The 17,620-nt window shown below is 41.7% G+C and overlaps 1 protein-coding gene across 3 annotated transcripts in view; it reads left to right on the top strand.

The window, feature by feature from the left end:
• MED12L (mediator complex subunit 12L) overlaps nt 1–17,620 on the top strand; it is a 167,085-nt gene that overhangs the window by 136,182 nt on the left and 13,283 nt on the right. For all 3 annotated transcript variants that reach the window (XM_035132415.2, XM_060274471.1, XM_060274472.1), the window contains 12 exons: nt 36–238; nt 1,975–2,163; nt 3,094–3,168; nt 3,297–3,487; nt 4,321–4,482; nt 6,552–6,663; nt 9,218–9,307; nt 12,132–12,241; nt 12,714–12,849; nt 13,652–13,813; nt 15,898–16,266; nt 17,261–17,417. In XM_035132415.2, coding sequence (XP_034988306.2) covers nt 36–238; nt 1,975–2,163; nt 3,094–3,168; nt 3,297–3,487; nt 4,321–4,482; nt 6,552–6,663; nt 9,218–9,307; nt 12,132–12,241; nt 12,714–12,849; nt 13,652–13,813; nt 15,898–16,266; nt 17,261–17,417 — 1,956 coding nt within the window. The remainder of the gene's footprint in view (nt 1–35; nt 239–1,974; nt 2,164–3,093; nt 3,169–3,296; nt 3,488–4,320; nt 4,483–6,551; nt 6,664–9,217; nt 9,308–12,131; nt 12,242–12,713; nt 12,850–13,651; nt 13,814–15,897; nt 16,267–17,260; nt 17,418–17,620) is intronic.

Genomic DNA, 17,620 nt, shown 5'->3' with positions numbered 1-17,620 from the left:
ATACTCTTCATCTTTGTGCTGCTTCTACTTCATAGGTGATGCGGAAATTGGAAGCAATAGCATGCCCTCCTTGAAGAAGTCAGATTACTCAGTGCGAAGATTACTAGGTGACCTTAATGAAGATGAGATATGGGATGCCGCCTCACATTCTTTGAAATCATGTGGAAAACCTTTCTCCATAGAAACTGCTAGTCTCAGTGAATATGCTAGATATGTGCTAAGAAGTATATGCCAGCAGGTAGCATAACCCTTTGGTTTTTCTCTGTTTATTTGTATATATGAATTTATTTTTTCCAGAGTAATCATTGTTGCCAAATTCCAGGAATGCAAAGACACCCATGACATGCTTTCATAAATATAGGTGGGTGATGGGGGTAGACCAGGCATCCCCAAACTTCGGCCCTCCAGATGTTTTGGACTACAATTCCCATCATCCCTGACCACTAGCCCTGTTAGCTAGGGATCATGGGAGTTGTAGGCCAAAACATCTGGAGGGCCGCAGTTTGGGGATGCCTGGGGTAGAGGAAGGTAGCTGGGGAAGCCACTCAACCCTGAAGATGACCTGGGACAGCCACAACACCTTAGCTTAATCTTCACATGGTTTTCATGAGTATAAAAAAGGGAGAGGGAATGAATAAGCCACCTTGAGCTTCTTGGAGGAAAAGTTGGAGCATGAATGTAATAAAAAAAGTAATATGGATTTGATTGTCAGGGCTTCCATGTCATTTCCTCCTATAAACTTGTATACACTGTTGGCAACTATGGCATCAAGTGAAGACTTGTGTGTGACTGAGCCGTCATAGATTGATCTGTCCAGACTGACTTCGATATTGCCAGATATCTATCCAAGGTTCCCATATTTTGGCTGAGTAATCAAGGGATGAAGATTGAGTCGTCATATACACACATGTGAGAACAAGCCCACACTCCGGCCATGCAAAGCCTCTTGGGGTACACTAACAAAACACATGTTTTCTTAGGGGCAAAGGAAGCTGTGACCTGTGACTCTGACAGGTTTATCCAGCCCTGCAGCCTCATTGATTAAACTCGGAAAGAATAAGCCTCTAACTGTGCAGCTGATAGCTTATGCTATATTCAGGAATTAGCTGTGCAATTCAGGTCTAGGCATGTTAGATTTTATGGCTGTGGCTCCCATGTAAACTTTGTCCCCATGGTTGAACTTCTCAACAGATAGGAAAGCTGTGCAGGTGTGGTTGTGATCCCACCATTCTTGTCTTCCTTGTGTCATGAAGTTTTCCCTCAGACATATGAGTATAGTTGTGATTACGCGGGTGGCGCTGTGGGTTAAACCACAGAGCCTAGGGCTTGCCGACCAGAAGGTCGGCGGTTCAAATCCTCGCGATGGGCTGAGCTCCTGTTGCTCAGTCCCAGCTCCTGCCAACCTAGCAGTTCGAAAGCACGTCAAAGTGCAAGTAGATAAATAGGTGGGAAGGTAAACAGCATTTCTGTGTGCTGCTCTGGTTCTCCAGAAGCGGCTTTGTCATGCTGGCCACATGACCTGGAAGCTGTACACCGGCTCCCTCGGCCAATAACGCGAGATGAGCGCCACAACCCCAGAGTTGATCATGACTGGACCTAATGGTCAGGGGTCCCTTTACCTTTACCTTACAGCTGGAATTCGTTTGAGAGTTTAGCTTAACATTGTGATTTTCTTTTTAAAGGGTCCCTTGAGTATTCAGTCAGGGGCATGTAAATGCTCTTGACAGAATACCTGAGAGTAGAACCAGAGAAAAAGATTGATTGTCTTAAAAAAAAAATTCTTCCTTGTTAAATATTTTGCACAATGGACTTGGATTTAATGTAAAGTATAGCTTTTTCACAGTGCTAGCATGAGTCTGATTCAACCTGAACAATGTTGATTTTTTTATTATGCGTTACAAGCAAAACAAACAAACAAACAAACAAACATTGCCTTTGCTGTTATTAATGTTCAATTCAACTTTTTGTTGATAGGAGTGGGTGGGAGAACACTGCTTGAAAGAACCCGAAAGACTGTGTACTGACAAAGATCTTATCCTGGACCCAGTCCTTTCAAACAAGCAAGCACAAAAATTGTTGCAGCTTATCTGTTATCCTCATGGTGTTAAAGAATGTGCAGAGGGTGACAATCCTCAGAGACAACACATCAAGCGCATTCTTCAGGTAACCAGACCAAATAAAGGCTTTGTATTTGATGTTCTTTCCTCTTGCTCCCACCACATGTTAGACCCTTTTGTCCCTTTGTACATACCATCCCTTGTAAAGGGATACAATTAAGGTAGAGGGGAATTAAGTCTTTCCTGCCAGCCACAACCCCTTCTGCTACTGAAGCATGCGCTAGCCAGAAATGTGAAGAAACTGTGTATGGGTGCAACTAGTGTATGGAGGGAGGCTCCATACAAGATTCCTGCCTGCCTGCATTAGTATGGTTTCTTCTTGTGGTCACTGAATGTAGGGATGCGGCTGGCGCTGTGGTCTAAACCACTGAGCCTCTGGGCTTGCCGATCAGAATGTCGGCGGTTCAAATCCTTGTGACGAAGTGAGCTCCCGTTGCTTGGTCCCAGCTCCTGCCAACCAAGCAGTTCGATAGCACACCAGTGTGAGTAAATAAATAGGTACCACTGCGGTGGGAAGGTAAACAGTGTTTCCGTGCACTCTGGTTTCCGTCATGGTGTTCCATGCACCAGAAGCGGTTTAGTCATGCTGGCCACGTGACCCAGAAAGCTGTCTGTGGACAAACACTGGCTTCCTTGGCCTGAAAGCAAGACGAGCGTCACAACCCCATAGTCGCCTTTGACTGGACTTAACAGTCCAGGGGTCCTTTACCTTTTTTTAAAAAACCTTTACCTATAACATGTAGTTCTGCCCTTAGTCAAGATCAGCTAAAAGCTATGCTTTAAGGTGAGGGGTGAAATCAGGAACAGGCTCTTCCCCAAGGCAAGGCACCCTTACCTTTCCCACCGATCCCATCCGTAAGCAGAAAGATTGAACCAAATGCATCCTACATGCATGTAGAAAAGACAATGATACGCAGACAATGATATCACATGCCCTGTTTAATGGTGACCCAACTATTTGTCATTCTTTGCACAGAATTTAGATCAGTGGACTCTCCGCCAATCGTGGTTGGAGCTCCAGCTGACGATCAAACAGTGTATGAAGGAGCCTGTGAGTATTGCCTTACATAAATGTTTCATTCGATAAAGTTTTCCTTTAAAAAACAAAACAAAACAAAACAACCTAGTGTGCGAGCAAAGATATCATGAATATGCTAGTTTACTTATGTTTTACTGTAGGGTTCTGGGTCTGTGGCTGAAATGAACAGCTTGTTGGATAATATTGCAAAGGCGACGATAGAGGTGTTTCAGCAATCCGCTGATCTAAACAATAACTCTTCTAACTCTGGTATAGGCCTCTTCAGTCCAAACTCTGTTGGAAACGCTGACACACATATTACGAGGCAGAACAGTAAAAAGACATTTCTAAGGTAATGTTCTCTGCCTGAATGGATAAAGATGAAATGATGTGCTTTTTTTTTAACATGAGTGAGCATGTTGTGAGCGTGGAGGGTTGCATTTAATAATAATTGTGGTGCTAATTTCAAGGATCCAAAGGCCAGTAGTCAAAGCCCAGAAAAGTCTCCCCAGTCCAGTGATTTGTTCTGGGCTCAGAAGTTCCAGTGCATGTGCAGAGTTTCTCTGCATGTGAGAATTTCTCAGTTTGGTTGATCATGCACTATGAGCACACCAGGAGGTATAAACATTAGTTCTTCAGCTGCAATGAATGGGAATTTCTGCATGCTCAAGTCCTCCGCATACGTATCAAAAAGCATACCAAAAAAAACTTTGGGACTGGGATGTGGAACTTCAGCTCACAACTTGCTTAAAGTTATATTGAACTGTATTGGCTTAAATCTACCTACGTGCCTTGTTTCAAGTAGTTTGCAAAACCTGTAGCTCACACACATGCATATAGTGCTTTGAAGGAAAAAACCTGAGAATACTGAGTAACAATCTAAACAAAATAAAAAAAATCCTTCCAGTACCACCTTAGAGACCAACTACGGTAAGTTTGTCATGGGTATGAGCTTTCGTGTGCATGACTTCTTCAGATACACTGAAACAGAAGTCTGTTTCAGTGTATCTGAAGAAGTGTGCATGCACACGAAAGCTCATACCCATGAAAAACTTAGTTGGTCTCTAAGGTGCTACTGGAAGGAATTTTATTACTTTGTTTCGACTACGTCAGACCAACACGGCTACCTACCTGTAACTTGAGTAATAATCTGTTTGAAATGTCTTGTATGTTTCATGCTTTTAGTTCTTCTGAGAGGCGAGGCGCTTGGCTAGTGTCTCCCCTGATTGCGAAGCTGCCTACCTCTGTTCAAGGCAGAGTCTTGAAAGCAGCTGGAGAAGAGCTAGAGAAAGGCCAGCATTTGGGATCGTCTTCAAAGAAGGAGAGAGACAGGCAGAAGCAAAAGAGGTAGAAATGACCCAGGGGGTGGGGGGGGGGTGGGATGCTGCAACTTTTCACTGGGAATATCTGATGCAGAGACTGGCTAGGGAGAGTTTGTGCTTTTTATTACAAGTATCCCAATCCTGCGATTGTAAATCGGACATGTTTGTGCACTCAGTCAAGGTTTGTTTTATGAAATAAGCCTGCAACATTCTCTCTCCCCCCCATACAGTTATTATGGGAAAGGTAGGTTGCAGTTTGGTTGCATTTAGGAAGAAATGTAGCATATAAGCAAGACTATGTTTTTTCCTTCTTAATGCCCCAGTTGATGCTCTGGAAACAGCACAGTTTAAAAAAAGGACCTATAATGAGTTAGAATTTACTGAAAGTAGCACCACAGCTAGATTGATTCTACTCATCATTTCCAAAAGGAAATACCTATTTTTAAAATGATACTTACTTCTCACCCTCAAATAAAAAGATCTCTTTCCACAAATAGATGTTTCCTTCTCATATGGGATTCTGATTAGGTGTCAAGAAATGACATGCTCAGATGTGTGCATGAATACATATGTTATTAGATGTTTCACAATAAACTACAGTATTCAAATTCTCTGCATGAAATTGCCAATGTCTATATTCAAAAGCTTACATTATAAAACAACATTTTCCCTTTCTTTCCTTTCTTTTTTTCCTGCATTTCCCACTTCATGGCTGAAAATTCAGATAATACTTTCTTTTTAACTACTGTGTTGATCTAAATCTGCCTTAAACTAGTTCTTAATTGTCCATATACCTTTACTTTGCTTAAATAGCAATACTGAACGATACTTCCTGATAAGCATTGTGGCACGCCATTAAAAGCGCAATGCCTTAGGCTTCCTGCAAACCTGGATAGGATAGGAACACTGTACATTCCTCTGGCTTTCATTAAAGGCTGCTTTGGAAGTGCCACACAAAAGGGAGGGCGTTATGGAGAGAGCAGAGAGTGCCAGTGTATTACATTCTTCTGCATTGTCCGAAGGAGAACTTTCACATCTTCTTTTTATAGATAGCCGTGGAAGATGTGGAGACAGCTTGCTTTCCTCAAAGGATAAGGGGATGTGAGAGTTCTTTTTCTGATGAGACAGGAAGTGATGAGACAGGAACTTCTTCATCCTCCTCCAAAAGAAGCTGCCAGCTTAAAAACCATCACACATTTTACACGAGTGTGTTGGCCTCTCTATATACCATGGTCACAATGCAGTGGTTTTCAAATTCCCTACCCTCTCGGAACACTTTCTGCACTGATCTGCACACCACGTACCACCTGCATATTGCAGAAGAGACTTAGGTGTGTCCTGTGGTGCACTTTGTTTAGCTAGGGCACCTATGCAACATTTGCAGAGTTCCCCGAGTAGGGTTGCCAGACTCAATAGAGGACAGGACTTCTGTGCCTTTAATTGCCCTGCTCTCTTTTGAGTCTGGAAACCTTAAAGAGAAACCAGCAGACGCTTTGTTTAATTTCCAAGCAAAGGGTCTGCTAGTTTCTCTTTAAGGTTTCCAGACTCAAAAGAGAGCAGGGCAGTTGAAGGCACAGAAGTCCTGTCCTCTATTGAGTCTGGCAACCCTATCCCCGAGGCCACATATTATGGAAGAATATCAGTAATGATATATAGACACGTTCTTTTGAAGAGATGCTTGCTTGTCATAAAACCATAAGGAGGGTCCCTGTGGCATCAGACCCGTGGTCCATTTAATCCAGCATCCTGTTTCTTATAGTGACCAACCAGATACCTCTGGGAAGCTCACAAGCAGCACAGACTTACCCTCCATGGATTTGCCCAGCTCCCACCTTTAATGACATCTCACCACCAATATTCCCGCTGATGAACTCTTTAGGAGCTTCCAGGGAAATCCATGGTTTGAAGAACCTCTGTCCTAATGTTTGGCTTTTAGCGTGTGAGTATTTTTTTTAGCTTGCTAAAACAGCGATAACAGCGCACATGAAGAAAACCCCTGCTAGGGAAAGAGTAGACAAAGGGAAGGAAGGGATTGGAGACAGGAAATATCAAAGTAACACTACTAATTGAATATTGTCTCTGCCTCTTTTAAAGCATGTCTCTTTTGAGTCAGCAACCTTTCCTTTCTTTGGTACTTACTTGCCTTAAGGGACAGGATGAGCAGCGAGAAGGGCTTCTAACATCTCTACAAAATCAAGTTAATCAGGTAAAAAGAAGCAGATAATTCTGTGCTCTGCATCAGATGAAAATCAATTATTCTAATGGACTCAGGCACACAGAGAACCATATTTGAAAGGCCATCTGTGTGAGTTTCAGGAACATAAATGGAGAGAAATGACAGACGGTTTAGCTGATTTTTTTATTTAAAAAACAACACAAAACCATCTGCATTAAAAAAGAAAAGAAAAATGGCAAACTTTCTCAGATACCTAAGCAGGGATAGAAGTAATTCCTGCTGGCAAAGTGACATTGAGCTTCCCTTGTTGTTCTGTACTGCATCTGCAGCGTCTTCACTTTAGGTACTAAGACTATGCACACATTACTGTTTACTCTGGCTCCAGTGCTCTCCCACTGCTGATGTTTGAAGCCAAGTTACCCACAATCTATATGTATCCTATAGTTTCTTGAGAAGCACAGCTGTTAGATGTGTTTCCCCTCAAATCAGGCTCAATTTGATCTGAAAAGACAAGCAGTGAACACTTCAGATATTTGCTGCGCACTTGCAGCCTTCACTGATTCACTGAATTGGAGTTGTGGGGGAAATGCAGACACAGGCAAATAAATTTGGTAGTTTGCATCGAGTGAAGAAATCCCAGCTCCCTCTCTGGTGTGTACAGCAATGTAAAAATGTGACTTGAAATGCAGCAGGGGAAAATGACCTTACTGCATTTTAAGGTCCCTAATGTGCACACAGCCTTATACCAGGCTACAAAATGCTACTTTAAGTGAGATAAGTGACTTGTGTGGGACTTTTTATTTCTATTTTTTGGAGCACTAGTCTATCATGCTATATAGCATAGGTCTGCTCTTGAAACTTCCCACAGTTCCAGTAATGATTTGCCGCATGGCACTGCAAATTTGGAGTTCTGGGAATCTGAAATCCAGAACCCACTGACTCGCAAAATAGGTTCTGGAGTTCTTTGGATCCTGGCCTAAGGCACATCAAGGCATTGCCTATGCATGGAGGTCAATGAGATGGTCATATTCTGATAGAATGTATTGTATTATTTCAGACTGAAGTTGGGGGACATCAATTTTGATCGCTCTCCCATGTAAAAAATACATTATCTGCAGGTGAGAATGGGAGAAAGGCTCTAGCCCAGCCTGATCCCTTTGCACCGACTTTTTACTTGTAGGAAGTGTTGTGTATGTGTAGATTTATTTTATTTTTTTAAAAAAGGCTTCCACACCTTCAGCCCCCATGGGTGTGGTCCAAATAGGTACGTTTTAGTCTAATACCTCATTCCCACCTCATTCTGCTGGATGGATAGACTAGGCCCAATGTGGGGCATGTTGCCACTTCAGTTGTTAATACAGTAGTTTGTAAAATAGATTAGAAGGTGACAGAGCCCAGCATTTGACCCTTGATTTCAGTGCTTGATTCCTTTGCTGCTATCATGAAAAGTGAGCCACTTAGTTTTGGTATGCCCCCACAACCAGCCTAGTATGGTTGTACCTTGGATCCCGAACACCTTGGTACTCGGACGTTTTGGCTCCCGAATGCCGCAAATCCAGACCTGAGTGTTCTGGTTTGCAAACGTTCTTCGGAACACGAATGTACGACAGGGCTTCTGCGGCTTCTGATTGGCTGCAGGAGCCAAACAGAAGCCGTAATTTGGTTTCCGAACGTTTTGGAAGTCGAACAGACCTTCTGGAATGGACTCTGTTCGACTTCCAAGGTACGACTGTAATGACTATGTAGAAGAGCTATGTACACAGAGCATATGACAATTCTTTAGTCATTCCCAAGTAAGGACTCGTATTGTTGTGGACAGATGCCTTATTGTTTGCCCTGTTCCTCCATCTATGTGTAACTACAGTACCACGAGAGCAGCTCCCAGGCCACTGTAAAACACACAGTTAGCATGTAACAAAATTCATTTTAGATATAGTTTCTAACTATTCCATTTTCTGACACTTCCCTCCTCCATTTCTGTTTTGGCTGCCTTCAATCCTTTCTCCTTCCTCCCAGTACTTTAATCTGGATCTGATATATTTCTTACTATACCATCCTTGCAACTCTGCTTGCAATCTGTAGAAAGTATTAACAGCCACTGAGAGAAGCTATCTGTAGAGTGTGATTCAGAAGCTTCCCTTTCTCACCTATCAAATGAAAGGAATTTGTGTGCTCAGTGGAAAATGATGACTTCTCACAGGCAACTTTTGGGGAGCCCATGCATGTGTGGAGTTTCACTCGGAGGAGAATGTATTTGCAAGTGGTTCTTTGACCAGATAAGAGGACAACTTTTTCTTTGAATGGCTCCACAGATGGGACTTCATAAGTAAAAATAATGGAAAGTATCAGTTAAATTGGGCAAGAGAAGATACAGGGTAATAAATTATAGCAGGCAGAAATTTAACAAGCAGCAAAATTATGAGAAGTGTTTCACAGAAGTGGGTGAAAAGAGTTTATATATATATATATATATATATATATATATATATATATATATATATATATATATATAATGCTGACCAGGAATGAGTAATGTTAAGGTTTAAAGTAAACATGCTTAAGTTAATTGGATTTTTGTTCCTAGATATTAAGCAACTGGAGGGAAGAAAGATACCAGAATGATGTTAAAGCTAGACAGATGATGCATGACGCTCTGCAACTTCGTCTTAATTTGGTGAGAAAAAGACACAATTATTTATTTAGATTTAGACTTTTTTTATATCATTCTTCAGTAAAACTGCTCCTAGGGTTGTTAAAACTCTGAAGCCTGTGAGCACTTTCTGAAGTCCTTTCGCATGCTACTAGGACCAGTCTCTTCTGGTCTGAACTTCTGAACTTCTTCAGTGATGCACAACTTAGCAGAGTAGTGCAGCTTTTCCTAGGCAATGATTGAGACTGCTCAGTCAGGACGACAATCAGGAACAAAGCTGACGACTAGTAACTTGATTTTGTAGTTTATTATATACGGCAGTAAACTCACAAGCTATATACAAGTTCCTGTATACAGACACGGACTTCATCACTCTCCAAGCACTCCAGATTACTCCTAACTAGCCAAACAATGTCATAAGTCATGCTGCCTATCTGAGAGACCTCAGCCAATCACCGAGCTGTTACTACCGGTAGGTCCTCTTGTCTCCAGGCAAATTTCTCCCATGCTATGTCTCCCTAGCCCAGGCATAGGCAACCTTGGCTCTCCAGATGTTTTGGAACTACAACTCCCATGATCCCTGACCACTGACCTTGTTAGCTAGGGATCATGGGAGTTGTAGTTCCAAAACATCTGGAGAGCCAAGGTTGCCTATGCCTGCCCTAGCCAGTAGTCAAAACACTAATTGCTCACTTGCAAACTCCAACAAGGGTTGCCATATTTTGAAGAGCAAAAAAGAAGACACATTTGCCAACTTCTACTTCTAACTGTGGATCGCTATGACGACTCTCATTTTACATAACTATGAAAAAGAGGGTGTGTCCTGGAAAAAGAGGACATAGGGCAAGCCTAATGGTTCTGTGCTGAAACCTGCCCCCCAATTTCTTTACCTGTTATTTGACTTCTTTTGCAGCCTGCTTTAGAATTTCAGTTTCCATTGTCGCAGGATTGAGCTTACTTTTATTGTTGCCACGGGTGGTATGCATGTACTTTATCTTCCCATTAAAACATTTATTCAGTGCTCTGTAGCCTCCCTGGCTGCCTGTGCTTCCTGATCTGGGGAAAAAACAAACCCTATGGGAGACATTCTGACAGAATTTGGAAGATACTGCAAGGGTCATCTAGTCAAAAACCCTGCAAGTTATTTTCCTGAAATGTGATATTCATATCCGTAATATAAAAAAGTTGCATATTGAAACTGGAAAACAAAGACTGTGTAAAATCGTTACACATTTGTGTGTGCAGGTAACGTGGCAAGCACTTAATATGAGAGGAACTCCGAGGCTATAGTCTTGCACTGGTGCAGGCAGAAAGATTAGGGTGCAGCAAGACCCCTCATATGCAGAATTCATCATGCGAAAGGCTGGACTAGATGAATCCCAAGCCGGAATTAAGATTGCCGGAAGAAATATCAACAACCTCAGATATGCAGATGACACAACCTTGATGGCAGAAAGTGAGGAGGAATTAAAGAACCTTTTAATGAGGGTGAAAGAGGAGAGCGCAAAATATGGTCTGAAGCTCAACATCAAAAAAACCAAGATCATGGCCACTGGTCCCATCACCTCCTGGCAAATAGAAGGGGAAGAAATGGAGGCAGTGAGAGATTTTACTTTCTTGGGCTCCTTGATCACTGCAGGTGGTGACAGCAGTCACGAAATTAAAAGACGCCTGCTTCTTGGGAGAAATGCAATGACAAACCTAGACAGCATCTTAAAAAGCAGAGACATCACCTTGCCGACAAAGGTCCGTATAGTTAAAGCTATGGTTTTCCCAGTAGTGATGTATGGAAGTGAGAGCTGGACCATAAAGAAGGCTGATCGCCGAAGAATTGGTGCTTTTGAATTGTGGTGCTGGAGGAGACTCTTGAGAGTCCCATGGACTGCTAGAAGATCAAACCTATCCATTCTGAAGGAAATCAACCCTGGGTGCTCACTGGAAGGACAGATCCTGAAGCTGAGGCTCCAATACTTTGGCCACCTCATGAGAAGAGAAGACCCCCTGGAAAAGACCCTGATGTTGGGAAAGATGGAGGGCACTAGGAGAAGGGGACGACAGAGGACGAGATGGTTGGACAGTGTTCTCGAAGCTACGAACATGAGTTTGACCAAACTGCGGGAGACAGTGGAAGACAGGAGTGCCTGGTGTGCTATGGTCCATGGGGTGACGAAGAGTCGGACACGACTAAACGACTAAACAACAGCAACAACAAGACCCCTCATAGAACACCACTGTGTTCTATGTATCTAGCATAGCACTGTGTAACTAGACACAATGCAACATGGCAGCCTACCAGTCATTTGAATCTCATGTTACATCCTGATTTTGCCCACACTCTCTGTACATACCCACTCCCACATCTGTGTAGGTGGGAGGGGGGGCCTGCTGGGTTGTTCTTTTTTAAGATGAAGTGCGGGAGAGACCTTCCAAGGGACTGGCCACTTAATGGCAGCATATTCACAGTATGGTTCTATGACACAGGAGGGACATGTCAACAGAAGGATGGCTACTCCAGAGCCACATATCAGAGCTGTTTGGGATCTCCAAGGAACTTACTAATAGGGACATACTAGGAATAAATGTAATTAGGCCATAAGCATAAAATAAAGCAGAGCACAAAAGGCTTGAACTCCCTATGTAGAAGTTGATATGAAAATATTATTTTTATTTTTTATTCTTCTGTTTTTTTTGTTTTATATTCTCTATTTTCCTTTTTAGTTTTATTTAAGTATATTTGATGTATTTACGTGTTCGCAATTAATAAAAATAAAATAAAATAAAAGCAGAGCACAATGCATTTGGTCCATCATGTTTATCTTCAATTCTTTTCATGTGGTTCACATTTCAGGTGGGTGGAATGTTTGACACGGTGCAGAGAAGTACCCAGTGGACCACAGACTGGGCCCTTCTGCTCCTTCAAATAATAACATCGGGAACCGTTGACATGCAAACAAACAAGTACGTCTGCACCATTAATAATAACGCAACATTATTATTTCCCCCTGTGCAATACCAAAGTTGCTAAATGGGTCTCAAATAGCTCCCGCCATATTATTTTCCAGTGGAATCTTCTGGAACTTTGACTTGGTGAGGTCAAGTTCAAAGATACTAGGGCTTTCTCAGTCACAGCCAAGAAAACAAATGTTTGTTGGCTGGAGGTGTCTTACTCCTGCTGCATTTGGAGGAAACAAGAGTGTATCTTGAGAAAAGGGCCATGCATTTATTCAGACTTTAGAAATCATGGAAAGTACCACAATGAAGCAAAATAGCAGGTGGGGTAGGACCTCCTTTCAGAGACTCACATAATCCAATTTAGATCGGATTATGACATTCCAGAGGGGAATACGGTAGTAAACATTTGGCTAAATGGAAGTACATTTATTTTCGCTCTTTGTGGTGTAATTCGCTGCTTTCTTCTTAATGCTCCTAGTGAATTGTTCACAACTGTACTTGACATGCTGAGTGTGTTGATCAATGGAACCTTAGCTTCTGACCTATCAAATGCAACCCAGGTGGGGTCTGAAGAGAACAAAAGAGCATACATGAATTTGGTGAAAAAGCTGAAAGTAAGTCTCCCGTCTGACTTCTGAAATATGCTTTTGTTAAACAAATCACTTTTCTAGCAGTTCCCCCCACTTTTGTGTGTGTAAAGGAGGATTATGTAGATATAAGGGAATAAGGGAATCATGTACTAATGAATAAGAATTAAGAAACAGGACAAAAAGGCTTGGTGCACAAGTCATTTGCTAGCCTGGTTAAGAGATCAGGAACAAGCACACAAGAGAAGAGGCAGGAGGAGAAATGGCATGAGCCTATAGCCATTTCCCAGTCTTAACTGCAGTGTTGCATCTATATTAGCCAAAGGGATCTAGCCTAACTAATAGATGCCAGTGACACACCCGAGCGTTTGCCCCTTTGCCTGTTAGGCACTGTTTATCACAGATGCAGTATTTGAATGACAACAATAGCTCATGCTTTGCAAGGAAATAGTCCCAGGTTCAATGCCCAAAGAATATGTAGAACCACAGCAAGTCAGAGCAGGCAACTCTGGGTTAGTTGGACAAAAGTCTTGGCTTCGTACACACGATACTTCTGTCCATGGTTCTCTGGCTTGGCCCAATATGATATGCTAAAACTGCAGATGATTTTCCCCCCTGACACCATTGCTCATCTGTTCTTTAAGCTTCTACATTAAATGCAGATTTCTATAGTTAGATGAGGGGAAATAGCTTATAAAGCGCATTTTAAGGCACAGCGAAGACTGCGGAATAAAAATAGTAAAAGTACAGGGAAATGACTCATATGAAACATTTCTGGCCTGGAATTGTGAAATGCTTCCTTACATTTGTCCTTTTTACCCCCTTGCAGAAAGAACTGGGAGATAAGTGTTCAGAAAGTATTGACAAAGTTCGTCAACTTCTTCCCTTGCCTAAGCAGATGTGCGACATTATTGCTTGTGAGCCTATGGGATCACTAATTGATACCAAAGGAAACAAAATTGCTGGATTTGACTCCATCGATAAGAAACAGGCAAGAATAAACTTTACTTTTAAGGCGTGCCAACTTTCTCATGCATATGACAGTCAAAAGATAACTTGGTGGCCCTTTAATCAGATCCATTAAACTCATTTATTCACAGAAGGCCATGAATGTTTTTCTGTTATGTATAAAACTATTGTTATTACAGCTTCTACCATATTCTGCAAAGCAAAGAAACAATTATCTGTCCTTTCTATTAGGCAACATTCCACTTAATAATAATACTTGTAAAAATGCATAGAGTTTCCAAATATTCAGAGAACTCTGCATGCATTACCTAGTTAGAAATTCTTAGAAGAACTCTATAACGTGCATTAATAATATCAGCCCCTCTAATATAGATGGGAAGAGTGAAGCTGATTGAGTGACTTACGAAGGCCACCAAGTGAATCCATGATAGAGGCAAGATTTGGACTGGGGCTTTACTTATTTGTAGCTGAGTGGATTTTGGTACCCCGTGGTGAATCTTCTATGTAGTTGTTGTTTAGTCGTTTAGTCGTGTCCGACTCTTCGTGACCCCATGGACCATAGCACGCCAGGCACTCCTGTCTTCCACTGCCTCCCGCAGTTTGGTCAAACTCATGTTCCTAGCTTCGAGAACACTGTCCAACCATCTCGTCCTCTGTCGTCCCCTTCTCCTTGTGCCCTCCATCTTTCCCAACATCAGGGTCTTTTCCAGGGAGTCTTCTCTTCTCATGAAAATCTTCTATGCTCAAATGCAAATCTTAACCAATTCTATTTGGATGGAAAGCCTACTGAATTAAATGGGGGTTGCTCCCAGATAAGAGGGGTTAGGAATGCAGCCTAAGAGTGTTGCTGGCATCTGTCTGTCTCAAGAAATAAGGAAGTACACCTCCGGGGGTGAAATCAAACCACTGTGTTAGCAGCACGGAGGTGACATCCCTTGGGCACAAGCCTGGCAGTGTATACAGATAAATAACTACCTGACGTTTACAAGACATCTGAAGGCAGCCCTGTTCAGAGAAGTTTTTAATGTGTGATATTTTAATGTATTTTAAATTTTTGTTGGAAGCCGCCCAGAGTGGCTGAGGAGACTCAGCCAGATGGGCGGGGTACAAATAATAAATTATTATTATTATTATTATTATTATTATTATTATTGTTGTTGTTGTTGTTGTTGTTGTTGTTGTTGTTGTTGTTGTTGTTAAGATTCTGGGCTGCCCAGACAACAAGACCCTGCCCCCTTGGTCTCTCTGATGTAGTCCAAAGGAAAGCAGAGCAATATGTTTGGCACCATCTTAGATGCAGGAGGAACTCACTATGTCTGTTGTCTGAAATGATTTAAAGCAAATTTTGCAGGACAGATTCTAAAACCACAAACTAAATGCGGACAATACTGCCAGCTAGTGGCAAATTGCAATGGTCAAGCTGCCCATCACAAGAGCTCAAGACAGCAGGTGCTGCATCAGGTTTGAGTCTTAACTTGAAGTCCATCACATTCAACAGTTTTTATTTTATTTAGAATATGTTGTGGGATTGTGAGATTGACAAGGCTGGGGCCCCCAAATAGGACTAAACTTTCTAATTAACTTTTGCTGCAGACATTTCACTCTTTACTCATGTGATCTTTACAGAGGATTAAACCAGAGACGTAAAACATTTATGATTTAAGTGGAGACTGACTGTAAACATTATAAGGGGAAGTCAGATGGAATATATGAGTTTTATTTCTGAAAGATTGTGCTGAATGGCATAGATTATTATTTTTTGAATACCCTGAATAACGTATTGGAACAGCTATCAATTTTACCTAGTTTTTAATTCTGGAGAGTTTTTATTTTATCCATAAAAATATTTGTATACCGCTATATCATTAACAAAAAAAAAAAATCAAAGTAATTTATAACAATAAAAACATACAGTATAATGAGGTGTGATTGTCATTCAAAATGAGTGACATCTTTATTTTACATTACTGATAAACCATAATTGTCTTTCTGTGCATAACTTTCAATAGTTCACATTACCGGTGTGTGCTGCAACTTTATTTTAGGCTACATGAAGTTCAGTTAAGAAATGACAAATAAAAACTATCCCTTTACATTTTTAAACAGGGGCTTCAAGTCTCAACTAAGCAGAAAGTATCCCCGTGGGATTTATTTGAGGGCAATAGAAACCCTGCTCCGCTATCCTGGGCCTGGTTTGGAACTGTCCGTATCGATAGGAAAGTAATAAAATACGAGGAGCAGCAACACCTCCTCCTCTACCACGCCCACTCTAAACCCAAGCCACGAAGCTACTACCTCGAGCCTTTACCTCTCCCTCCTGAGGAAGAGGAGGAGGAGGAAGAGCCTGCTTCCCCTGCATCTCAGGAACCGGAAAGGAAGTCAGCAGAGCTGTCAGATCAGGGCAAACCTTCAGCAGACGAAGAGAAGAAGGCAAAAGGCAAAAAGCGAAAGACAAAACCAACTTCCAAACCTGATGTAAGCAATTAAAACCTGTGGCATGAAATGGAAATTTTACCTCTCGAGTGGGAAGGGGGCACCCAGACTTGGGTTTGACTCCTATTGCTACAAAAAAAGCGGACATAATTAACTTCATCATTAAAAAGCAGATATAATTAACTTCATCATTAACAGAAACATCCAACATTCCTCTCCCATTGCATGTTTTAGGGGAAGAATCAGTGGCTAGCAAATTACCTTAGAACATGTTCTAAGTCCACCTTAGAACATGCCCCTGGCGATACAGAGGGATCATATGGCAGACAAGCGAAAGCGAAAAATATTTCCTGAAGATAGAAAATTTTGAAACCGCTTCATGTACTTAGATATATGGTGGAATAATCCTTAGCATGAGAGATTCCTTAGGACAGCTAGCTTAATTTCTTCACCGTACAGTGGTGCCTCACTAGACGAATTTAATTCGTTCCACGGGTCTTTTCTTATAACGAAAAATTCGTCTAGCGAATCCCATAGGAATGCATTGAATTTTTTTTTGAATTTTTTTTGCCCATAGGAATGCATTAATTGAATTTCAATGCATTCCTATGGGAAACCGCGATCCGCTAGACAAATTTTTCGTAAAACGAATTTGTCTAGCGAGGCAACCTCCGCTAGAAAAAACCTTTCGTTAAGCGGAAATTTCGTTAAGCAGGGCATTCGTTAAGCGAGGCACCACTGTAGTTTCATTCTCTGAAGCTTGAATGCACAGTGTGAATTTGTCGTTAAGTTGCTCACACAGTAGGGCTTTGATAACATTATGACCTGACATGTTGTATAGCATGCGGACAGCCAAGAAGATGTCACATTTAGTTTATCTTTGCTGGGTCTATGACTGAATCGGTTTTGTGTTGTAAACCACAAAAGGACATGTCATAAATTCTTTAATAGTTCAGCAGGAAAATTGGCATTGTTTATGAATTACGTAGTAGGGTATGGATGCAAATAACGTTTAACTTTTCCTGTTTGGCTTCAGGATTACCCTCAGAACAATGTATATAGAGTCCCTCCCAACTATTCACCACTTTCATCTCAAATGATGCACCAACCCCAGTCTGCTTTGTGGGGCTATAATGTTATGGGGCAGCCCCAGCAAGCTGCTTTCTTCGTTCAGAACCAGCCTCTTCCACCAGGTAGGTCTCTGCTTTGTAATAGGCACCAGAAGTTTGCTGCATCATAAAGAAACAATATTATTTTTTAGTCCCCCCCCCCCGCATTCTGCTATCTTCAGAAGGCATTCTTAGTTATGCAAAAGGCACAAAGAAACAGAAAACAACAGTTAACTGTTGTTAACTATTGTTAAAAGCTGCTCAACTTCAGATTTATTTATTTTTAA

Source organism: Zootoca vivipara, chromosome 5, assembly GCF_963506605.1.
Source record: "Zootoca vivipara chromosome 5, rZooViv1.1, whole genome shotgun sequence".
Classification (NCBI taxonomy): Eukaryota; Metazoa; Chordata; class Lepidosauria; order Squamata; family Lacertidae; genus Zootoca; species Zootoca vivipara.
This window is presented reverse-complemented; position numbering and strand designations above follow the sequence as displayed.